The sequence below is a fragment of the Apteryx mantelli genome, chromosome 7, assembly GCF_036417845.1.
Source record: "Apteryx mantelli isolate bAptMan1 chromosome 7, bAptMan1.hap1, whole genome shotgun sequence".
Lineage (NCBI taxonomy): Eukaryota > Metazoa > Chordata > Aves > Apterygiformes > Apterygidae > Apteryx > Apteryx mantelli.
Window position 1 is genome coordinate 28,433,547 of NC_089984.1, and position 24,199 is coordinate 28,457,745.

The window sequence follows — 24,199 nt, forward strand, 5'->3', positions numbered from 1 at the left end:
GATCCCAGCAACAGTTTAGTTTGGATCAGAGCTTCCCTTGCTGCTGCAAGCTCTGCTGTGTGCTGGAAGCACAGAGGGCAGCTGCTAATAAAGCTACTTAATTGTCCCATGATGAGGACAAGTCCCAGCAGCACAAAGCAATGCTATGCAAGGGGTGCCTAGGCCCAGTCACGCAGCCAGGCTGGGTGGGTGTTCACTAGAAAAGGAGACGAGACCAGTGCTGGATGGCTCATAATTATTTTATTGCTAGGGGAATAGGAACAGTTCAAGTATAAACTGAAGAATTTCATTAGGTCATCAGGGCTCCAGCCCCAGGGGAGGAAGGCTTGCTGTGCCTGTGCACAGAGGGAGGCAGCAGCCAGCTGCCACCACCCAGAACTGCCCAGGGGCAGTGAGGTGGCTTTCCCAGAGGCAGGCCCAGCCTGCACTCACAAGGGGGAAAGAACCACTGGTCCTTTTTGCACTAGTGCCTGATTAGCCTGTGGGACACCACAGGACAAACACATGCTTAGAAGGGAATGAAAAGAAATGCAGCCACCTTTGGTGGTGCCTCAGTTGGAAACAGCCCCTGAGCCCTCAGAGCTGAGCCTGGGGCATCAGCTAGGGCTGTGGGAGGATGGAGCAAGGAGAGGAGGAGGATACAGCCAACAGCTAGACACCCCTTCTCCTGGTAAGGAATGCTTTGAGAGCGGCCAGGCCAGGCAGCTCCATAGAGCTCTAGGCCACACATGGCCACGGGCCTCACGTGGTTCTTGCGGAAACCTTGCAGGCTTCCTGTTTTTGAGCCCTTGCACTCACAGTGAGCTACAGAAAGGCCACACCTAGGTGATGATGAACTATAGCACCATGTCAGGCCACGCAGCAAAACAGGGGCTGAGTCATGAGATGGCCCAGTGGTTCAGGCCATGGCCCTGGGTTGGCTGCCTCTGTGATTTTGAGTCCTGCTTATCTGAGGGACCCAGTAAGGGCTGCAGCCTTGAGCCAGCTGGCAGCAAAGGACTTTGGTCTATGCCTTGTAGCAAGGAGAAGGCCAGAGGCCAAGGAATGCAATGATTTGGGCTGGGGAGCAGCAGAGAGGAAGGCTCTGGTGTCTGTAGCTGCCTCGGCCCACTGGCTCTGGTTCTGGTGCGGAGATGATAGAGTGCAGCATTGAGGCAGTCTTCAAGAAAGAGTCCAAGCCCTCAGAGTCCAGGGCACTGTCATCCAGTCCCAGTACTGGTTCTGCTGGTGCAACTGGATGGTGGGTACTGCTGGTGTCACGGCCCATCTCCCTGACCCGGTGGCAGCAGCACCACCTTGTCCAGCCAGAGCATGTCAAGCTGGGCAGACCGCAGCTGCCAGCGGTGGATGCGGCGCAACCGCAGGAGGTAGAGGACTATGGCCAGCACTACAACCAGGATGCAGGCAAAGAAGAGATAGTGGTTGTAGACAAAAGAGAGGCGCAGCCAGGAGGTATGTGCTTGCCGGACGCTCTCTGGCCGGAGATCCCTGCAGAAGAGAAGAGTCAAAATGAGGCCTGAGAACTGCTGGGGGCTGCCTGCACTGCCTTTCCCCCTTCCTTGGGTGGCAGAGCCCTTGTCCCACACAGCAGCTCCTGCTCTGCTCCCGGGCCACCCTTTCCCTCACAAGCCAGACCACAGGATCCAGCACTTGAGCTCATGCTCCCTCCAGCTTTACCTGAGTGGCAGAAAACGTGTTTTGTAGAGGATGGCTCCCAGCGTCCACTGCACCTCCCGGTCGTACACCAGCTGGGCTGTGCGCAGGCTGGGGTAATCCAGGGGGAAGTGGAAGCCCTGGTGAAGGACCTGGTACATCCAGGCTGATTTAAAGCACTGATACCTGCAGACACAGCGCACAGCAGCATCAGCCAGATGCTACTGCAGGGCCTGAATCCAAGCCAAAACCTATCACGCGTCCTACCTGCGCCACAGCTCCCAGTTATCCTCACCCTGGACAAAGTCCCCCCAACATCCAGGGCAAGCCCCCTCAGCAGGTACCTCCACGGCACAGCCCCTTACTTGACCCGGTGCTGGTCTGCGTGCGACGAGTAGAGGCCATTGTGGAAGCGCTGTGTCAGTACCGCCCAGCTCTGGCTGCAGTACTCCTGCGGGACGGGGAAGCCAGGGCTCAGAGCAGAGAAATGTGCTCCAGTCCCTCCTGGGACAGGCAACAGCGGCCCCCTCTTCCCCAGACCAGGCTAACGCTCACCTGGGCAGCGGAGGTGAAGGAGAGGGCATCATAGCGGCCCCCCAGGCGCAGCACGTCCTCGGTGCAATAGAAGAACTCAGAGAAGCCATAAAACTCGCTGTTGCTGAAGTCGATGGGTGCTTTGTAGGCCCCCGCCAGGGAGGCCTGGCTGCTGTTGGGCCCCATCAGGAGGGGGTGCAGCAGCTCCGCACAAGTCTTCCAGTTTCCTTGCCCACGAACATGCAGGGTTTGGCCACCCCTTGCCACCGTGTCTTCCAGCCCCACAGGCAGGCAGGGGTCCAGGAAGGGTGTCTCAGGGCTCAGTCCTGTCTGCTGGTCATGCAGGCTGGAGAACAAGCCAGAAAGGAAAGGCAGCTGTGCATGGGATCCTGTACTGCCTCCAAAAGACAGGCCTGGGTCCAGTGCTCCCCCACATCCCAGATACCCCCACCCCAGAGAAGGCTGTATCCCCTTATACCCTCATGGTCTTGGCAACCACCCTGCCACCTCCTCCCTGAAGCTGGACTCTCCAGATCTGTCACGCTGAACGGTGGCCATGTGCTCTGCGCACCTGATGGGTGCAGTCTGTCCCACCCAGCCCACAGGGATTCACACCCCTCCGGACCACCTGGAGGAGCTGGAGGCAGGGTTTGCTCCCGGCACAGGGGTACATGGTGACCAAGCCTGTCTCACCCTGGGGATAGTTTCATGCAGCGCTCTGGGAAGGGAATGAGAGAGAGAGCCTGAGGTGGGGAAGTGATGGAAAGATGTTCTGAGTGGGATCAGTGCTGACAAAGGAGGGAAAGCCAGAGCAGAAAAAGCCCCCGAAGGGGACTCCTGCAGCTTGGTGAGAGGGGAGGAGGAGGGCAGCCAGTTGCTGCGCTGATAACGCCTGAGAAGGGCAGCGCCTGTGCACCGTGGGCCAGGCTGTGCATCTGCTACCATCACACGGCTGCTGCCAGCGTGGCTGCTGGGAACTGCTATCACCACGGGAGGCCCTCAGGGTAAATCCAGCTGGGAGAGGAGGGCAGGAAGGAGCCAGCACTCCATTTTGCAACCCAGTGGGGGCATCCCCAAGCGAGGTGACCTTACCGGTTGTGCGCATAGGTCTGGTTCAGGACAAGATCCTCATAGCGCTGCCGAGCAAAATTGCCCCCGAAGCCTAGGAAGGTGTTGACATAGACGCGGTACACATGGCCAGTGTGCTGCACGTCACAGCCCAGATTAAACTCTGCCAGCAGGCTCTTGGCAGCCTCTTCCTGAGGAAACAGAGAAGTCTGTGATCAGCCACAACCTGGGGAAGGCAGGACCTGCTCTTGGTGCCAGGCTCAGACGGGTGATCAGATACACACCTGCTGCGGGGAGGAGAAGGCTCCAGAGCTGGGCACCTCATAGGCAATCTGCAGGGAAGCACCCCCCATGTCCAGGATCCCGACCGTTCGTTTCCGCACCAGGGACTCCACCTGGTCTCCCAGTGCCACAGTGACCACTGCATCCTCCTCTGCAACCCATAGCCGCATGTCAGCGAGGGATGAGGCATAGGGCAGCACGTTGTCCCTTCCGCCGCTACCTCACTGCCCTGGTACAGCCACCTGGCCCTCTTCCACCACGGCAATGCAGCACTGCAAACAGTCCCCAAGGGCTGCCTGTAGCACAGTGGGTCCAGGCTCTTGGCACTGGCTGCCCACCAGCTTCACAGATTCCCCCAAAGCAGCCAGGGCTGAAAATCATCACAGGAACCCTCCTACAAACTCTCTCTCTCTAGTTCTTCCCCCAAAATGCTGCTGGTGCCCCCTCACAGCACGCCGGGACTCTTCCCTGCAGCCCGGGCTGCTGCCTCTCTGTGTCACGGGTTCAGGAGGGTTTTGCACGCACAGCTGCAGTCAGTCACTGCCTGGCCAAAGGGGCAGGCGCTGCCCTCTCCAGAGTCTGCTCTTTGCTCCAGCGCCTGGGTCAGCTCCAGCAGGGCTCCGCTCACAGACTCCCCTGCCAACCACCGCGCCAACAGCCAAACTCACCGTCCTCATGCTCAAACCTCCCCAGGACAAAGTTGATGCCAATCCAAGCGTAGACACCTGCACAGAAAGTAAAGGGGGTACTCAGGCAATGCCCTAAGGGGGGCTGGAGCACCCTCAGCACTGCATAGCTGCACTCCCGTGCTGGAGAAGCTTCTTGCGCTCAGGCACTGGGTGTCATTTAACATCTGACAGGACCAGAGAGCAGAGCCCTGCCTGACCCTGTGCATCGCTGCGCTCGGCCTCGATGACAGACCTCAGTGAGGAGGAGGGCAGGGACAGCAACCATTTGCCACACAGCCCCTTACCAATAGCACTCTTCAGGGCAAGACTGAGGCCTGCTGCCCCAAATAAAAGCACGAAACTGCTCCCACCCAGAGCCCATGCTGTGTCTGACTCAGGGGGCCTGGCCATGGCTGGCAGTTACAGGTGCTCCTTGCTGGACACGAGGACAGAGCAGCACTCTGAGGCAGGGGCAGCTCTTACCTTCCTGCTTCCCTGAGATCACTTCTGCATGTGATTTGGAGAAAAGGAAATCAAACTCCAGAGGCACATTTCTCACCAAGTCTTCCAAGATTGCAGCTTGCTGCCTGCAAGTGTACAGGAGAGAGACAGATACCAGGCGATCTTCACGAGAGTCGCTCCTTTGTGGGGCACAAGGGACAACAGGAATCCTGCTGCAATATGCCTCGTGCCCAGCCCCATGAGCCCCCTCACTGCATCCAATATGTTTCGGAGATTGAAGGTTAGTATTTTATCTATTTGCTTTAGACTTCAGTTCAAAGTGTCTCCTCCCGTGAGGAAGGCTGCCACAGTCAGCACCATCTCCTCCCTGCCAAAAGTCCCTCCCAACGTGCTCAAACCCTCCTGCGCCTCTCGCCTCTTACCCCCAGCCACATACCCTCTCCTTTCTCGAGCACCCCCACCATCTCACAGAGCACTACATCGTCTCCCATTAGGCTCAGGATGGGCCGAGGCCTTTCTCCTCGTGGCCGGGGGATCCCAGCAGATCCCTGGTTCCTCGGCATCAGCGAGGAGCCCCGCCAAGGGCTGATGAACTCACCTCTCAGGCAGCAGCCTCATGCCGGCCGTGCACAGGATGTAAAGTGGAGTTTCTTTGTGCTTCTCAGCTGGCACGTGAGCTGCAGCAAACTGAAGCAGGGGGCGCATGTAGGGGGTAGCTCGCTCGGGGGTCGCCGCCACCACAGAGATGCCTGCGTGGGAAAGGGAGACTTTGCACGACCAAGCCCTGCCGCGCGGCGGCAGCCTGCCAGCACCAGCACTGGGGAGACCAAGGCTGCTCAGAGGCAGCCCCGATTTTTACAGGGCCTTAACCTCCGGGCCAGGAGAGGGCTAGCACAGACCTGGCTTAATTTTCTTGACGACGGGATGGCTGCTCTCGTCCCGCATCTGCTTGATGTCCAGCAGGTCGTGGGGGTTGCCGTTGTGCGGGGGCCAGAAGTAGACGAAGACGCGGGACCCGCTGCTGCCGCAGTCGACGACGATGCCGTAGCTCAGCGCCGCGTCCTCGGTGTCGGTGGCCCCCAGCTCCTCCACGCGCGCCAGGTACCTGGCGAGGGGGCGAGGCGGGGACTCAGCGCCGCTCCGGGCCGCGGCCAGGAGCCCGGGGGGGGGGCGGTTACCGGGGTCCCCCCCCGCCCCACCGCCGCTCACCTCTCGTACTGCCGGGCGGCGCGGGGCGGCGCGGCCCAGCGGCGGGGGGCGGCGGCCGCCAGCAGCAGCAGCAGCCCCACGGCCAAGGCCAGCGCCAGCGCCGCGAGCCGCGGCCGCGGGCAGCCCCAGGGCACCGCCAGGCGCCACGACGCCGGGCACAGGCAGGAGAAGCCGATCCTGCGGGCAGAGGCGACAGCTCAGACCGCGCACCGGGCCCCACCGGACCGGAGCCGCCCGGTCCCCCCGTCCCGGCTCACCTGGCCATGTGCGCCCGCCCGCGCCCGCCCGCGCATCGCCCCGTGCCGCCCGCGCACGCGCCGCGCGGGGCCGCCGCCGCCGCCGGGGCTCGCTCCCCGCGCCCGCACCGGCGGCCACGTCACCAGGCGTCCCGGGAGCCGCCAATGGGGGCGCCGGGAGAGGAGCCGGGGGCGGGGCGGTCCCGGAGGGCCGCGCTCCGCCCCCCTCGCCGCGCCGCCCAATCAGCACCTCCGCGCTCAGGCGGGGCCCCGCCCTTGCACTTCAGCGGCCAATCAGAGCTCTCCCGCTCCGGCCGCCGAGGCTGCGCCCCGCTTCGCCCTTGCTTGCCGCCGGCCTCCCACATCCGCCCTTCGTCGCAAAACGTCACTGGGGCTCTGGCCAATCGTCGGAGCCGCTGTCTGATTTCTAGGTCGCTCCAGCTTATCGCAGCGCTGCTACAAAGCATAGCCCGCCCTCCAGGGGCCGTTGGAGCCAATCCGAGCCGCCCAAATAAACAACACGCGCCAAGACTTAGAGTGGCAGGCGAGGCAGCTAATGGCTGCTCAGGCACTGCAAGCTTGGCCCTGTTCTCAGAAAAACCAGTTACGAGACCTCTGAGCGGACCAAAGGTCAAAGGCTTGTCGCCCAATCGGCGGCGCGGATGGGCGGGGCGAAAAGTTCAGCCGCCCAATGGGCTCCGCGGAGCGACAGGGCGGAAAGGGCGGCGGGCCAATAGGCGGCGGGCCTGAGTGTGGCGGAGGGAGCGGTTGGCCAGTGGCGGCCGCCGACGCGGGGCCGCGCTGGCCAATGAGGACGGCGCGCGGGGGCGGCGGGTGCCGGGGCGAGCCAGTGGGAGCGCGGCGGGGGCGGTGCCGGGGTGGCGCGGGCCAATGGGCGCGGCGGGGCGGGGCGGCGCGGGCGCCCGGGGCCGGGGGAGGAGGCGGCGGCGCGGCGCGGCGCGGGGCCGGGGCGGCGGCGGCGGCGGCGGCGCCATGGAGCTGGGGGCGGGCGCGGGGGCGGGCGCGAGCCCCGGCGCGCGGGGCGGCGCGGAGTCGGGCCGCGTCCTGCTGCTGCTGATGGGCGGCGGCGGCGCGGGCCGGGCGCGGCGGGGCGGCGCGGAGGCGGAGGCGGGGCCCGGCCCAGGGGGGCCCGAGGCGGCGCGGGGCCCCGAGCCGCGCTCCCCGCCCGCCCCCGACTACGAGGCGCTGCCGCAGGGCGCCGCCGTCTCCACGCACATGCTGGCGGGCGCCGTGGCGGGCGTCATGGAGCACTGCGTGATGTACCCCGTGGACTGCGTCAAGGTGCGCGGGGCGGCCGGGCCCGCCGGGCCCCGCGGCGGGGGGGCCCGCGGGGGGCGGCCGCAGCACCGGGGCCCGCCGGGGGGGGGGGCGGGCCGGGCCGGGCCGCGGCGGGGCCCCTGCGCGGGGCGGGGCGGGGCGGGCCAGGCCGCGCGGGGCAGGGAGGGTCCCCCGGGGGTCCCCCCGAGGGAGGACGGCCCCCCCCGGGCCCTCACGGGACGGCGGGGACCGACCGACCGACGGAGCGGCCCCGTTTCTTTCGTTTTCAGACGCGGATGCAGAGCCTGCGGCCGGAGCCCGCCGCCCGCTACCGCAACGTGCTGGAGGCCCTGTGGCGCATCGTGCAGACCGAGGGCGTCTGGAGGCCCATGCGGGGCATGAACATCACCGCCACCGGCGCCGGCCCGGCCCACGCCCTGTATTTTGCCTGCTATGAAAAGTTAAAAAAGACACTGAGCGATGTTATCCATGCGGGGGGCAATAGCCATGTGGCCAATGGTACTGGTCCTTCTGCGCCGCTCCCCTCCGCCCCCGGGAGGGCCCCTGGGTGCCGCCACGGGTGCCGGCGGTCACCGCCGCCCCTGCTCCCGGGCTCCGCTGGGCACTGGCTGCCCTGCGGCCGCTCTCTGCGCGCCCGGGTGCAGGGCAGGCAGCAGCCTGGTGCCCCCGCTGGCACGGCCAGTGTGTGGGACGGGGGCTGGACGCCTCGGGGGGGCCGGGGAGGGGAGATCCGGTGCCCCGCGCGCTGTAGGGAGGTCCCATCCAGCCCAGCAAGCACCTCTGGCGGCGATGGGCGGCGAGGTGGAAGTGTTGGCGCGGATGGGGTAAGCGCTCAGTGCTTTGGCCTTAGGGCGTTAACGCTGCTGCTCTGGGCCAGTCGGGTCGAGATGCCACAGATGTCCTAAAGCCCTGTCCTCTTTCCAGCCGCTAGCTCGCTGCGCAGTGCTGCGGTGCCACGCCACCCCTCCCCGCCGGCCTGGCGCCGGGCAGGGTGAAGTGCTGGTCGTGCCTCCACCGGGTCCTGTGCCTGTCTGAGCTGCTCCCAGGTATCTGGCTTGAAGCAGGTTAGTGGCCAGCCCCTGGCTTAGAAGGATGCCTGTGGATGGGAGCTGCCTACAGATGAGCTGGGACCGACCGCGGCCGCGTGGGTTGGTGATGTGGAGCTCGGGCCAGGAGTCCGTGTGGTTTTGGAGGCCTTATTGCTGTGGTGCCTGTGACTCTTCTTGTGTCAATGAGCTGCTGTGTTGGGAAAGCGTGGGAACAAGGGGAGAGTAGGGCATGTCCTGCCCTCGGCAGGTGTGCAGTGAAGTCCTGTCCGGTTTCTCCTCTTTGTTGTGGGGCATGGGGCGCAGTGACACTTACTGTCCTGTTGGATCCCTGTGAGTTGGTGGCATTCTCCTGTCCAGCAAGGGCTGGGACTGACTGAGTCCCAGCTGGCCTGCAGGACCTGACAGACTGTTGTACTCCGCTCCCTCTCTTTGCTGAACTCTTTTGGGGTTGGAACTGCTGAGGACTGGCCTTCCTCTTGGACAGGAGATGGAGGCTGCCTTTGCATCTCGCTCTTTTCCAGGGGACTCTTCCTTTGCTTTGGCGGGGGACTCGGGGTTGTGGTGGAGCCCCGGGGTCTCTCGCCTCCTCCTCCCCTCACATGTGGCAGTTCTTGTTTTGCAGGTGCAGCCGGGTGTGTAGCAACGTTGCTCCACGATGCGGCGATGAACCCTGCAGAAGGTAACGATGATCCTGTCCTCCCTGGAGGGTCTAGGAGTGGGAGCTGCCCAGGCTGCTCTGGTCCTCTCTGTGGCACCAGAGGGTACTTTCCTCGCTGCTCGCCTGACCGCAAGGATCCTTCAGGTGCTAGTGGCTGCAGCTCAGTTTAGGGAGCCCAGTGGCTGCCGGTTATGGAGCAGGGTAGGTAGAAGCGATTCATTCTGGGAAGTGCGACAAACCCCAGCCTAGGAGCGGGGAGGGAGCCAGCCTTTTGCCCAGCATTTTGTGCTGGTGACGGTTTCCTGGAGCAGCAGAGGAAGCAAGAGAGAGACGTGAGCCTGATTGAGGAAGTCATTCCAGGGGAATGGCAGGGAAACCGGACATTACTGTGGTGAGATCTCTGGAAGATGTGATGTGATCTGAGCTTCTGTGTTCAGGGAGGAAAAGAAATGATGAGATGCAAAAGGCATGTCAGAGAAGTCAGGACAAGGGAGACCTCGTCTTATGAAGTGTCTGGAAGAGACTGGTTTTGTTATGCCTGGTATGAAAAAGGCAGAAAGAGATTATGATTACAGTCTATGAATATGGTGGGAGGAAAGGGGAATACTGAGTAAAGATCAATCACAAATACTTGGGTTTTTTTCCCCTCAACATTAGAAGGCTTGTGACAGCAGGAGAATAAAGAGCTGTAGTAGCCATTGATAGCGGCTCTCAGGGCAAACATCACACGCTGATAACCTGAGCAGAGCCTAGGGCCTTTTAGCCCTACCTAAGTTATTTCAGGGCAGGCTCAACTGATTTGGGCTCAGCAACTGCCTTGTTCATGCAGGGCTGTCGCTCTTGAAGCTGTGAGAAGGAGATAGGTGAATGCCCTTCCTCTGTTCAGGGGGACCATAGGAAGGCTTTGGACCTCCGCAGCCAGCAAGGCCTCCTGCCTGCCCACAACGTGGCTGTAACCCTAAGGAACAAGCAGCTGCTTTGGCTGAACTGTTGTCATTCCTTCCCTGGAGCGCCTCTTCTTATCACAACCGTAGTATTTGTTGTAATCGCATTGGGTTTAGCTCCTTATGGTCACCCTGTGGGATAGGGGGAGGCAGGACAGCCGTAGGCTGCCTTCTGGGCTCCTCTGGTTTGCTGTTGGGTGTTTCTGGTGAATAAACTGGGTGTCTGGTTTTGCCCCAGTGGCTGGTAACATTTCCTTGCAGTTTGGCTGTGCAGAGTGCTCCCGTCGTTGTGGGCTGGGAGAGGGGTGGCTAAGGAGTGACAGGTTAATACGGATCTAGAGATCTATCTGGAAAATGCCAGAATAAATATAGGAGGGGTTATTTTGGCTGCATAGTAGATCTGCAGTGGTGGATGGGGAGAAGTTCGTCACTTGGGAGTGGGAGAGGTGTGCACATTGGATCTTCAGTATATACGCCTTGGTGTGAGGATGTTTCATAGAACAGGCTGTAGTAGCTGCAGGGTTTGCAGGTGATGGTTATGTTGTGTGTGACAGTGATGCCTTGCACAGATCTAAATCGCTATAGTCCTGCCTGGGGGCATACAGGACATTGCTGGTCAGAGTTGTCAGTCATTAGCTCTTAAGCCAGTGTGACTAAAATCCAGGGTGTTCACAGGAAGCCTGGCTTCACACTTACCCTTTCTCTCTCCTGTTCCTCTCTGTGCCTGGGTCCTGGCTACTGCTGCTGTCTGCTGCTGTCTGTCCCCAGTGGTCAAACAGAGGATGCAGATGTACAACTCGCCTTACCAGCGTGTGACGGACTGTGTACGGACTGTGTGGCGCAACGAAGGGGCTGGAGCTTTCTACCGCAGCTACACCACCCAGCTCACCATGAACATCCCCTTCCAAGCCATTCACTTCATGACCTACGAGTTCTTGCAAGAGCAGCTCAACCCCCACAGACAGTACAACCCAAGCTCCCACATGGTCTCCGGGGCCTGCGCGGGGGCTGTAGCTGCTGCTGCTACTACACCTTTGGACGTTTGCAAAACACTGCTCAACACCCAGGAGTCCCTGGCCTTGAGCTCCAACATCAGCGGACACATCACAGGCATGGCCAATGCCTTCAGGACGGTGTACCAAGTAGGCGGTGTGACTGCCTACTTCAGAGGGGTCCAGGCTAGAGTCATTTATCAGATGCCCTCAACAGCAATTGCCTGGTCTGTGTACGAGTTCTTCAAATACATCCTCACCAAGCGCCAGGAGGAGCGTCGGGCTGGAAAGTGAGCCAGAGCTGAACCCTATTCCAGACCTGCTTCATCTCCCCTCCTGGTTTGTCTTCTGACCCTCTGCCTTTTGGTTTGGTTTGTGCTGAAGAGAGGGGGCAGCAAAGCCCTTCTGGGTTTAGCAGTGCCATTTCTTGCCTGTGGCTGCTGCAGCTCTGCTCAGGCTGCACAGCTTGTGCTCTCATCTCATCTCAGAGATATCCTGCTGGGAGCTACAGCCCGGGTTGCCTCCCCTTGCACTTCAGTGGAGCTGTGCTCCTGTCCTTCCCTTAATGAAAACCTCCTCTAATGCAAAGCTCATCTGTTCTCGGAGGGGAAGGTGAATGTCCTGCGCTGCCACTGGCAGGGTGAAGCTGAGCTCACAGTCACCATGGAAGGGGCAGCAGCACTGCCTAGGATGCTGAGGGTTGTTGTCTGGCTTTTGGCTGAAGCAAAGTGTAAGCCTTGCCGTTGTCTTGTAGCACGCACACATGATGCTGACTGCCCTGGTGGTGGTGGGTGGGGAAGGATGGCACTTGAGGAGGGGAGTCTGTAGGTTTGTTATTGTTCCTGCTCTTGACACCTCCAATAAAAACAGTTCTGCTCTATTGTCATGTCCCCTTTTTACTCTTGGATGGCCCAGCTTCAGCACTAGTGTGGGACCTTTCTCTCTGTGCCCAATGCTGGGCTCTTTTGCAGGGCTTCCCGTTAAGGTGGTGTGTTTGAAACTACCCACTGGAGACTTTGGAGCAGGAGGGAGACAGACTTGGTGATGTGCTCAGTGGAGGCTCATGTATGAAGGATGGGAAATGTCTTTTGCAACCCTCCTCAGGAATTTGAGGGAGGAAATTGTTAGATGGTGGAGGAAAGACAGTGAGAAAGGCAGTGCTCTTTGCTTACTCTTCCATTGGGCCAGCCCTCTGCTAAGAGTTGCATCATGTAACAAAGTAGGCACTACTGTAGCCCTGAGATGCGCTCACTGGTGCCATGAAGCTGGATACAGCTGATCGGAGCAGCTTAGTCTCTAGCAGGGGTGATGCTGAGAGTCCTGTACTCTGCGGGGTCTGCTGTCACAGGCACTGGCTGCCTCCTCTCCCAAGGAGAAGGACACCATCAGCCATGCAGTGCGGCTGGGAGTCATCTTGACTTTCCTCAGTCGGCATCTGCCTCCCTTCCCAGGCCTTTCTCATGCTGCGCACCAGCTCTGCGACGGGAGGTCCCTACACAGACCTGCCAGCCTGGGAACAGACCAGTGACCCTGGCAAGGCGGCAGCTGGGCTGGCCTTGATGGCTGACTGCAGGGTTTTGTGGTGGGGGTGCATTAAACTGCAGAGGGCAGTTCAAATGATCCCGAATCCTACGCCTGTGAGGCCATCCTGTTCTCTGCCCTGAGGGAGCTGCGACTATGAGGGTCTAACTGGGGTTAAGGGGAAAAGGGGGGGGTACTGAGGGGGAAAATAGCAGCAGTGGAGAAGGCAGTGGCTGGGAGATGGGCCTCTGAGGGGAAACAGGATGCAGGAGCTGAGCCACAGTGAAAGGGAAGCAGGGTCTGGACGATGACAGGGAAAAGGGGAGCCAGAGTGGGTGGTGGGAGGAGAGGGCCTGCCTGGCCTAGCCTGGCTGCCCTGGAGATGTCCAGCCCATGGCCTGAGATGAGCAGGGCTTGCCTTTCTGGCCTTGGGGAAGGCTGAGCCTCTGCCCCTTTTAGTGACCAGGGGGACCATCGTGTGGGAAAATAACCTGCTGCAGTACGAGCCCCCTGCCTAGCCCGCGGCGCCCTGGGGTTCAAACCTGCGGTTGGTAGAGAGGGGACTACTGGGACCTGCCCCGGCTGCCCAGAGTGGGATGCTCATGGGGTGCTGCCACCAGGGAGGGTGTGTATGAGGAGAAGGGTGTAGGAAAGTGCACAGGGCATTTTGGGGACACTTGACTCTTGGGTACATGCTGGAGCTGCGGTAAACAGATTCCTGCCACCTTCACTGCTGTGGTCTGGGAAGGTCTTGGAGATTTTGCTTACAGGGTGAAGGCAAAGCAAGCACTCATGGCACGTCACCTGCCTCAGGCGTGGGTTGCCACCCTACTGGAGCAGCATGGAAGGCTCTTGGGGCTTCCAGGCCGGTCAGTCCTGCCCTGTCACTCTGACTGTGGGTCCTCAAGAAGTCTCCAGGCTGCTCTGAGCAGCGCCAAGGAGGGAGGTCCTGGATCGTGAGCGTGGGTAGCACAGGAATTGTGTTGGGTTAGTCTGGAGGGCCATCAGGGGGGTCTGTGCACCTCGCTCGCATAGATTTGGGGCTCAGCAGGGCTTTTGCCTCCTGGTTTTGAATAACTAGACTAGTTTGTGCCTTGGAGAGTTTAACTGTTTAAAACTCTTCCAAAACAGTTGCTCAGCATGCTAATGTTTTTTCTGATCTAACAGTTATTAATACATTTTTTGGTTTTGTTAGCTGTGTTAATACCAACTACTTTTAGAGTCCCACTAAGCTCCGGACCTCCAAGCCAATGTTGCCAGGTTGTGTGCTGAGCACCAAAGGATTGTTTTAGTTGTTCTGAACTTCCCAGACCTGAACCTCTGTTTCTCTTGAGTCGGGCACCAGCACAGGATGCCTGGCTCTAGCCGGATGCCCCGTGGCAGGAGACCCAGGTAACCTTGTTGAGAAAGCTGCAAATGGGGCAGAACAACAGAGCCGTCCAGGCTGGAGCCGCGCGGCTTGCGCTGAATGGATGCTGTGCTGTGGCGGGGCTCACGCCTTGGACCCGGGCAGAGCCTGAGACGGTTGCGTGTGTCCCATAGTGCCTGGAGGAGGGATATCTATCCCACAATGCCATGCCCAAAATAACTCCCTGGAGGAAATGCGTTCACAGCTGTGGTATGCGATGTCTGTTTGCATCTATGTCGGCTTGGGGCTGTTCCAGTGGATTCTCCGGCCTGTTCTGTCCTGCATGGAGGAGGGCTGCACCCGGCCAGGTCCTGCTCCGCCTGCTGGGGCCAGGGCAAAGAGGGGTTTTCCTGCCGCTGGAAAGGTGCGGGGCTGGCGCCCGGGTAAGGAGTGGGAGGCGCAGCTCGGTGGGGGCAGCCAGCGCAAGAGGCCCTGTTGTGGGCGATGCTCTGCCAGCAGCCAGCACTGGGCTTTTTGAGATACCCTTCACAGTGCAGATCCGTGTGCTTGACACCCCTATGCCAAGCCCCATCCCACCCCTAGCTCTATGTCTCTTTTGAGGAACTCTCTTCTGGCTTCTAATGCAGATTGAACTCAGGTGGGAATCTGAGTGTGCCCACAGCTGCCCAGCAGGTCCGGCTGCCCCCGGGGTGCAGGGAGGCCACGACTGCAGCCTGGGGCTGCCTTGCTGTGCCGTGCCTCGGCTGTGTGCCTGCCCTCTCCTCCCTGGCATGGGCTGCAGGCTCCTGCTCCCAGCTTTTTCTGCTCAACCAGGAGGATTAGAAACTCCTTAAAGAAACAAAAGGCACCGGAAGCAGGGAACCTCCAGTTTTCCCACCGTTTCAGGAGCTGGGGCTTTAAGAAATAGCCCGAGTATTGCAAGATTTGGCAGCTGTGCTGCTCCTCCACCCAAGAGGGAGAAATCCGAGAAGCAGAAATGGCTGGGAGAGACCAACGGAGAATTAGCAGGCAGTGCATTAGACTGGAGTTTGCCAGGAGCGAGGCAGCAGAAGACTGGTCGACTGAGCTCTGCAAGAATGGGCCTCCCTGCGCAGAGGCGGAAATCTGTTCCCAATGAGCAGAGCTTCAGCGTCGCCTCTGGCCCTCACCATGGATCAGGGCGATTACAGGCACCTTGGAGGGAAAGGCATAAACACGGGCAGGGTCTGGGGAGAGGTTCACACAATTGAATCCATGGGCCTCTGGGAGAAGCTCTATAAATGTCAATGGGCGAAGGCATGATTGAAGGTGACTCCAGGATGAGGAGAGAGATGTTTTCAGGAATAACTGCGCAGAGAAGTGCTGGGGGAGGGAGCAAGACTCGCGGGAACTGGGATATTATAAGTCTGCCCAGCATGGAGAAGCTGGTCCTGTAAGCGGTTGTCCTGAGCAATCCTCTCACAGGGATGGGGCCTTTCGGGTTTCCTGGGGCTTTGCCAGCTTACTGAGCAGCGGTCAGAGCAATGCCCAGTGCAGGCAGCAGTGGCCCTGGGGACCCACTTGGCAACAGCGCCATGCGCTAGGTCCCACGCGCTGCGGGGGGCACGAGCACACCCGGGGTGGGAATGTCCCCACGCCCCGCCGGGGAGTTTCCACATATCCACTGCAGCTTGGACCAAGCCATGGAAGACTAGAAAAATCCCCTGTCCCGCTGCCATCTCCATCCTCTGAGCGGAATCTCTGCCTCGGATCAGCAGCCAGCTCCGGGACTGTGTGTGGACTCCTGTGGGTGGGAATGAAGGCGCCTGCTGCTGGCATTGCCTGGCGGGGCTAGGGAGCCAGGGGCTTTCCTGCCCCCGTGAGACTGCTTCAACCCTAAGCTCCGTGCGGGTGCAGCTAGCGTGGGAAACCCTGAATTCAAGGGCCAAGGTGCTCAGAAGTTGGTTCACACTGCTCTCCTCATGCCCGAGGCTCGGGCTGTCCATCGTGCTGCGCCGCTGGGAGGCAGGTGGCCGGGCACCATTTCTGTTTCGTGCTCCTTCTTGCTGTGGACTCTCTGTTTCTGGTGCCATGACAGTGCCCAGGGCCTGGGGGCACATTTGCACTAGCTGCTAGTCCCCCCTCAATAACGTTGTTGTACCGACGTGGATCTGGGTTATTCTCTGTCTCCCAGACTGTGCGGCAAAAGCTGCCCCTGCCCTCTTGCTCAGAGCCAGCCCTGCTTTTAGGGCATATGGAGGTACAGGAGGAGAGCTCCCGCGACGGCAGTGCCTGCTGGGATGTCCCCACATCTGGATCAGCTCAGCCAGAAGCGGCCAATCTTGCATCTGTCCTGCTTCCTCCCGAACCTGAGCCGCTGGCACAGCCCCCGCGAGGACGGGGCTGCCGAGGCCGGCGGGCTCCGAGCTGCACCACGGGCGCCCGCTGCAGGCGAAGGGCAGCTCAGAGCCACGCGAGGGCTGATCTCGGGGCGCTTCCATAAAAAATACTTCCAACTGCTGCTTTCAGGTTTGTGTTTAGTTGTATTGACTTGGGCTTCGTTAGGTCCTCTGCTGTTTCCCCTTGCCCTGGTGTGACTGTGTATGTCCAGGTCCCTCTTAGGTGGATAAAAAGCCTCAACTTTGCCACCTCTCCTAGCGTGAGGCTGGTTCATACTGAGTCAGTACCTGTCTAATTTTCAGGATCTTCCCCAGCACAGCTAGTGCTATAAACGCTGTCGGGGAATACTTTGTTCCTCTCCTTTTCCGCTGATTGCTGTGGTGCTCCGAGACCTGTGTCCAGGCACCTGCAAGTGAGCCACCAGCCCTGGATCCCACGCCTCTGGAGCCGGTGTGCCATTTGGCTTCCCGCCTTTGGGCAGGGGAGACCTGGCACGGGCTTCCCACTTTGCTTCCCTGGCTCTGCGAGCACCCTGGTGCCTTTGGCATGGCGAGACGTCCAGAAGGGAAGGAAGTTGTCGGCTGGTTCTGCCGTGGCCGCTGCCTTTCCGAGGGCCGATAAAGCCTCCGTGAAGCCACGCTACTCCAGGCCTGTCCTATGGTATCCTAGGTATTTGGCTGCGCTTTGTGTGAGATCCCTCCTACAGCCTCTTCTGAGGAAAAAGGCTATTTTTGGCTTCCAGCAAGGAAGCCACCCTCAGCCCATCAGAGTTTTGGAGACAACCCATTTTCTTCTCAGCTCCCTGCAGCATCCCTGGCTGCATCCAGAGGGGCCAGGGATTTGCTGCCTTTCCTTCTCGTGCCTGACTGCTCCCTCGGGCCATGTCCTACCATTAGTGCCAGGGGGCAGGCCGGGGTGGGGGGTATCCCATTTTGGGGCAACCCCTCGAGCCGAGCAAAGCCAGGCAGCGCTGCCCGCCTGCCCCTGCTCTGCGCTGCACCCGAGGCAATGGACGGGCCGTGGCAGCCCCCCGGCGCGGGTCCAGGCTATTTCAGGCAGCCCGAGCTTGCAGCGCCAGGAGCGAGACAGCTCCAGCGAGCCCCCGGCCGCCCTCCTCGGGTAACGCGAGAGGCTGCAACTCGCCCGGTGAAGGGCAGAGCCGGGGGCCCCGTTGCTGCCCGGGTGAGGAGCTCGTCCCCCCAGCACAGCAGCGAGGGACGCCTCCGGCCCGGCGGCCGTGCCGCGGGGAGGGGTGGCAGGAGCCGGCGGCAGCGCGGAGGTGCGCTCCCAGCCTCCCTCCGGCTCCCACCCGCTCCGGCTCTGGGATTGCTCAGGGCTCTGCCAGACCCCAATAAACTTATACAAGTTCTCATGACCCCACGGCCCTTACAGTGGTGGTAAATTTGTGAGCCGGGGCTGCCTGGACACAGACCAGACGCTGCCGCTGGTGGGCTCTGGGAAAGCGTCTTCTGAGCCGTGTTGCTGCTTGGGGTAAAAGAGCCGAGAGACAACCCCTGGCAGCGCTGGTACCAGCCTCCCCGAGCCCCGCTGTGCGCTGCGCCCCTGGAAGGGAAGAGCAGGTCATGGTAAAGCAGAGCCTGAAACCTGCTTTTTTTTTGCACTAAGGAGTTACCAGAGAAACACCCCCCCTTGCTGGGCTGGCAGTGTCCTTAGTGCATCTGGATCGCATCGGTTGGATGGGGAGATATTAATAATACTTGCACTCGGTGTAGGGTTACGTGTCAGATTCCCGCAGCAAGGTGGAGCAGGGAGGTTTTTTGCCTGGCTGGGGCCGGGGTTGAAACAGCCGGAGCAGTGCACTGGGGACCCGGCAGAGGCGGGTGAAGGGCCACCCCTGGGCTTGCCAGGGCTGGACGGCACAGGAGATATAGCAGCAGGGTGCAGGTGCACCGCAGCGCGCCCGAGTGCGAGCACACGCTGGGGGTCACCATCCCAAGGGCCAGGACGGTGGGGACGGCTTAGGTGTGCTGTGCTGCTGGAGCCTCCCCTGGGATGGCTTTCAGAAGAGCCTGAGCCAAGGGTTGTTTCGGGCCCTGGAGACCGGGGGGCTCCAGCCCTAATCTCCCTGGTCTGCAGCCACTGCTCTTGCTGCCATGCGAAACCTGGAGAAACCCTGTGGTTTCCCCAGGGCATATATATATATATATATATATATATATGACACAAGGGCTAGTATAAGAGGCTCCTGGCGGTGCATAGGCCATGTCTGGCACAGCAAGGCAGGTCCTGGGAGAAATGTAAACCCAAGCAGCCTGCCTGCTTCTCTGTCTCCTGGCACCTTTGGGTGTCCCTTAGATCTGGGCCCTGCGCATTGCCAAGGGCTATAAAAAGGCGAGGGATTAGGGAATTGGGCCAGAACCGGGCTGTGCCTCCAGCGGGGACACAGCTCCCTCTGGTGAGGACGCAGCAGTAAGAGGCGTGAGGTGCGGGACACCGCAGCCTGCGAGGCGTCCCGGGGGCAAGGGCTTGCGGGGGCGAACGCAGTGGCCGGAGGCTGAGGGCGGTGCTGGGCCACAGGGAGCTTCGGCCAGGGGCTGCAATTCGCCCAGCACCACGCGTTACTTCGGGACGGAGAGGCTGATCGATGCTAACAACCGCTGGGGTCTTTTGCAAAGACTTGTTGGATGCTTGTGCTCGGGTGAGAAATGCAGACAGTAAAACATTAGTCGCTAAAGAGGGCGGCTAGAGGGACTGGGACGAGGCCGGGTCCCGTTCCCAGCTCTCCCACTGCACCGCTGTGCGATGCCGGGTGGCTACCGCTTCCGGGCGCCTTCGCATCCCTGCGTGCGGCCAGGGCTGGTGGTGCTGCCTGGTGCCCTGGGGACCCTGCATGTACAGGGGACTGGGCAGGGTGTGCACCCCCCCCCGCCCTTCCCTGGAGCCTCAGAGAGATCCCGGCTGCCCAGCGCAAATCCAGACAGTCCGGCCTTCCTGACGCCCAGCGCGTCGCGCTGCTGTCCCCCAGCCCCGGGGACACGCGCCCAGCAGGGAGACGCGGTCCTGCCCAGCCACTCTGCAGCCCTCTAAGCCTTGGCCTTGCGCAGGGGGGTAAGTTATCCCTTAAAAGTAGCCCAAACCAGACGCAGAGCCCCTCCGGCGTGCGGTGGCCGGGACAGAGCGGTACCTGTCCCACGCCTGTCCCTGTGCGCTTGCCGATAGGTGGCGGTGGCGTATCTCGCTAGGGGACAGGCCCAGGGGACCCAGTGTCCCAGGTGGGAGCCCAGGGTGGCCTGGGGGTCCCAGCCAGCACCCGCTGCCCAGGTGGGCACCTGGGGGTCTCCGCTCACCCCAGCAACAGGGCAGGAGGGGCCTCTTGCTGCCTGGCTCTAGCAGCTAGTCATGTTCATGGCTCAGTGTTGTCCCCTTGAAAATGTTGATTTTATTGCACACTCAGTGAAACGTGGCACGCTGTGCAGCCAGGCAAGGGCTCCGGCAGGGCCCGAGAGTCTTTCTGGCCTTCAGCAAAGCTCTGCTCCGGGGGTATCAGCAGAATCGCAGCAAGGAGGTGGAGCAGCAAGAAGATGCATTGCTATCGCCCTTCTTGTCCTCCAGGAACCCAAACTGCACAGCTCCCCGAACAGCTTCTCTAGGGCTGGCACAGCCATTCAGGGCAAGCCAGCACACAGCAGAAATGGGAAATCTTCAGGGACACTGGCACCTGCACACAAGAAACAAGCCTTCACCAACGTTCTGTAAAGCCTTTCCTGAAAAAACAGGGGTTCCCGGACGTCTGGGTTCATCGTGCTCAACACAAGTCTTCAAGTCTGGTCATTGCAAGTCAGTGAGGGACAGGCAGGTGTAATTGCCATCCCGTTTACTGGGAAAGACTGTCCTTCCCGAGATGGGGCGAAAGGCCCCCACATCCATGCGCTTCATCAGTGCTCATCGCCACCTCTGCAGGAAAAGGTCAGTGAGGGGGTGCATCCCAGCAGGGCCTGCATGGGGGCCCCGGTGTGACCAGATGAGGCCTCACCAGTCACCCACAAACAGCCCCTTTCTCTGGTTGGCTCCCTCATACCACTTGCCTGAACGCCCCTTAGCAGCACTGTGTCTGGTGTCACCGGTGCAGGAATCAGAGAAGAAACAGCTGAAAAGCAAGTATCTCCCCACTTAATCAGGTGTAATCATCCAGTGACGGCTGAAGGGACAGGCTCAAGGACTGGGGAGGGATCGTGGGCATAAGTTACTCATCTACGAAAGCAAGACAGGCCCCTGGCCCATGTGCTGGTGGACATGTAGTGGGAGAGACCCTTGTTGGAGGCTGCACAGCACAAGTACTGGTATTTTAATTTATTTACCAGATCCATGGCTGGCCACAGCATTCTTGGCACTGGGGAGTGTTTGTGCAATGGAGAAGTCCCTCACTGCCATAGCCAGGAGGAGCTTCCAGCATCTCCAGCACCAGCTGCCCATAGAGCACATGGCAGAGACTCCTGCAAAGTCCCAGGTGGCCAAGCAGCCTCAGCAGCTCCCTGCCCACAGCCAGGGGCAGCTGCGGCCTGTGCTCCTGGCAGAAGTGCTGCAGAGCAAGTGTTCCTGCTCCACGGGCCACAGGGAAGCCTTGTCCCTGCCACTGGCTGAGCCTGCCAGGTTGTGGCAGCAGCCCCTGCCCTCCCTTGCACCCTCTCTCTGCCCCTACATAGGAAGCAGAAGGGAGGGGGGGTTGCTAGAGGTGTGATGCCCCATGGGAACACTGCACTCACCCTTTGCTTTTATGGCAGGCGAGAGGAGCTGCCCCAGCTCTGAGACAAAGTGGGAACAGCCCAGCACCATCACATCGTGCAGCCGGGCCCCTGGGCCCTGAGGCAGCCGTAGCTGTTCCAGGGTAGTAGGAGATGGGGCCAGGATGCAGCGAGGTCTGCCTGCATCCGCAGGCAGCTGGCACCAGCATCTCTGAAAGGAGTCAGCTCTCTGGCCCTGAATCTTGCTCCAGACACAGCGGTGGTGCTGATCAGCGTGCCCAATTTCCTTGTTGATGCCAGCAAATGGACATGGGATAGAAAAGGATGAAGGGCATAAGGGGAGATGGCTGAAGTGGGTGAAAAGGAGAAATGGAAAAAGATGTCAGGAGGGAGAGGAAACCAGAGTATATCCGGGGTGCTCCAGAGGGAACAGCTCTGCTCCTGTCTGATTCTGAATGGGACAGAGAATCCATGGAAAAACAGGTAGTACTGGGATTTGAATAAACCCTCCCTGGGAATCACTGGAGCCTGCTGGATAGAGAAGAGTTTTTCTTATGGGCTCTTCCTTGGCAAGGAATCCTGAATGAAAAATGGAGTTTGAGCCTGTGCACAAAATGAGTCAGATGCCCGGTAGCTAAAGCCTAGCCCAGGGGATGGAGCTGCCCTCTCGTCGCCTAAGACAAGCCGCTCCCCCCTGCCCCATCCCTCCTTTGCTTTAAGTCAGCGTGTTATTTTAGACCAGTCTGGGCCCTGTCCGAAATCAATAGGTGCCTTCCCTCTCTCGCTCCCAAACAGCAGTAAATCCCTCTGTTTGATCAGGAAGAAACAACACGCGACCTCTGCCCCTTGACCATGGCTCTCTCCATCCCTCACTCCCCGGCCTGCCGCCCCGTCCCTCCAGCCACGTCGCCCGCCACGGCGGGATCATGCAGAAGTGAGTTCCACAAATGTCTTCCTGCCCCTCGCCAAAAGCGCTCCCTCGCGTACCACTGCAAGCGCGACACGTCACCGCCGGGCGCCAGGGGACGAGGTGCGTCACAGGCGGGTGCTGCCTCCTGCTCGGCCACGCAGTAACTTCCCTCCATTGTGTCTCTCCTCCCTGGGCAGCTTGTCCAATCTGCGATCTCCCACCATCTCCCTCCCACCGGCCTCTGCCGGCTGTTCCTCCTCTTTGGAGAGCTTCATTTCCGCCACAGGGCTCAACAGGCTCCCCAGCATCGCGAGATCTTTCTCGGCTCCTCTGTCCTCTCCATCAGCTCGGGGGCTTTGGGCAAGGCAGTCTGCAGAGGGGTCCCTCCCACTAATCCCCTGCCCTCCTCTGACTCTGATCTTGCTGGGACAGCTGGGATCTGTCCCAGGAGAGGGGCTCGCTATGGTGGACATCCAGAAACTCCCCTGCCGTGCCACATCAGCCTTCAGCAAGGCTCTCTCAGCATCCCCCAGGCCCTGGATGAGCAGCAGCTGTGTGCTGCTCCAGCCCTTGGATGGGGAGAGCAGGGGTGGGGAGTGCACATGGGTGCCACCAAGCAGGAATGGGGTGAGCACAAGACTAAACTTGTGCGTATGGCAATGCTTGGTACTCTTGGTGCCTGATAATGTTGGTGCTGCCTGGCATTGCATCTCGCAACACGACCATGGGATTGCTGCTTAACCGTCCGTGCTTCAGAGACCATCTGCAACCTTGGACATGTGTAGTATGTCCCACATCAGGGCTCTGGTCTTGTCCAGGGCCTCAGGGCACTGCTGGGGATGAAGTGGGTTTCTACTCAGCAACCACATACCTGGAGGGGATGCACTAAGCTGGGAGATCCTCTCACACACCCTGGTTTTGGAGAAAGTTATACGGTGGTTATGATTTCTTTAGCTTGCACACCAAGGCATGAAGTCACAGGTACTGTTTTTGCAAACGACAGTCTGGCAGAACATGGAGGAAAATGCAATTCTTTCCTATGGCAGAGACAAATCTCCTGAATTTGACTGCAGTTGCAAAGAGAGAACATCGCCTATCTTTGTTCTTGGCTATCCTGTTTCTACCCACGAGACCACAGGGCCTTAACCATTCATCTCCAAAAGCCAAGAATGGAGCCTGGGCTTCCTCTCCCGCGACACCTTGCTGCCATCCAGCAAACAATCGGCTGGGTGTGCCGCATCCTCTTCCAGGGCTGGCCCCGCCGAGACTCCCAGCCTCGGAGTAGCTCGAGGGACAGCGGGGTGCACTGCAGAGCTGAGGGGCTGGGATGTGTAACCAGCTGGTTGCCTGCTCTGCGTCCTAGGTGTTGCTACTGAAAAGCGTTCTCCAGTTCCTTTCAAACAGCAAACCCAAACCATGAGCATTTAATTTGCATGGAGGAAATGCACAGTGTAAAATCTTGAGCGCCGATTTTACAAAGCAAACTGTTGTAACCTGCTGCTTCTGCAATGGCATGCTACAAATCCTAGACCTCTGCTCGTGGCAGAGCGGCCGTCACGCAACATCTGCGGGGAGGGGAAGCAGGAGGCTGCAGTGGGGCCAGGGGCACCGCTGGGCGCAGGGGGAAGGGTGGGCATCCTGAGACCACGGGCTGCCTCTCTCCCCGAGGCCTTCGGGAGACTCAGCTGGAAACATCTTCAGGAGCTCCAGCACCGTGGCCGGGGAGCCGTGCGGTGCCGGAGGGCTCCCTGCGCCTCTGCCTGGCCGCGCCGGCCCTGCTCGCCGGAGGCCGTGACAGCGCCTGCGACCCCCTGCGTGGGCCGCCGCCCGGGGAGAGCCCGGGGGGCGGCAGGCAGCCGCAGGGGAAGGCAGGGCCTCCGCGGCGGGGCCGGGCCGGGCCGGGGCAGCGCCTGTGCGCCCGGGCCGGCGCGGCTCCCCGCGGAGCCTGGCCCGCAGCGGCGGCGGCGCGGCCCGGGGCGGGCGGGCGGGCAGCGGCCCCGCGGCCGGGGGCGCACTGCTCGGGGGCCTCGGCCGCCCCCTCCCCCTGCAGCCGAGCGAAATGGCTGAACATGTAGCAATAATGCCCCGGCATTCAGGCTGCCCGGCCCGGCCGGCCCTAATCAGCGGCCCGCGGACCCCCCTCCTCTCCCCCTGCGCTCACAGAAAGGGGAACAAAACCCAGCACGTTTCTGCAGCCCCCGCGCATAAAGCGCCGGGCCTGGGCCTCAGTGGGGGGCAAAGCGGCCCGTCAATCTCGGCGCCGGGGCCCCTTTGTCCCTCGCCT

At 60.7% G+C, this 24,199-nt stretch overlaps 2 protein-coding genes across 2 annotated transcripts; one reads left to right on the forward strand and one right to left on the reverse strand.

Moving 5' to 3' along the window:
- Positions 1 to 218: 218 nt before the first annotated feature.
- ENTPD7 (ectonucleoside triphosphate diphosphohydrolase 7) lies at positions 219 to 6,191 on the reverse strand. The gene is made up of 12 exons (XM_067300101.1): positions 6,134 to 6,191; positions 5,877 to 6,053; positions 5,567 to 5,772; positions 5,266 to 5,416; positions 4,689 to 4,792; positions 4,206 to 4,262; positions 3,540 to 3,688; positions 3,280 to 3,446; positions 2,209 to 2,533; positions 2,019 to 2,104; positions 1,678 to 1,839; positions 219 to 1,488 (listed from the first exon to the last, which is right to left on the reverse strand). Exons 1-12 carry the CDS (start codon positions 6,139 to 6,141, stop codon positions 1,257 to 1,259), a joined length of 1,824 nt encoding a protein of 607 aa, XP_067156202.1. The 5' UTR covers positions 6,142 to 6,191; the 3' UTR covers positions 219 to 1,256.
- Positions 6,192 to 6,920: 729 nt separating this feature from the next.
- Positions 6,921 to 11,935, forward strand: SLC25A28 (solute carrier family 25 member 28). The gene is given in 5 exon segments (XM_067300107.1): positions 6,921 to 7,052; positions 7,055 to 7,414; positions 7,681 to 7,909; positions 9,083 to 9,139; positions 10,831 to 11,935. Coding segments are annotated over 5 exon segments (1,296 nt in total). The 3' UTR covers positions 11,349 to 11,935.
- Positions 11,936 to 24,199: the final 12,264 nt, after the last annotated feature.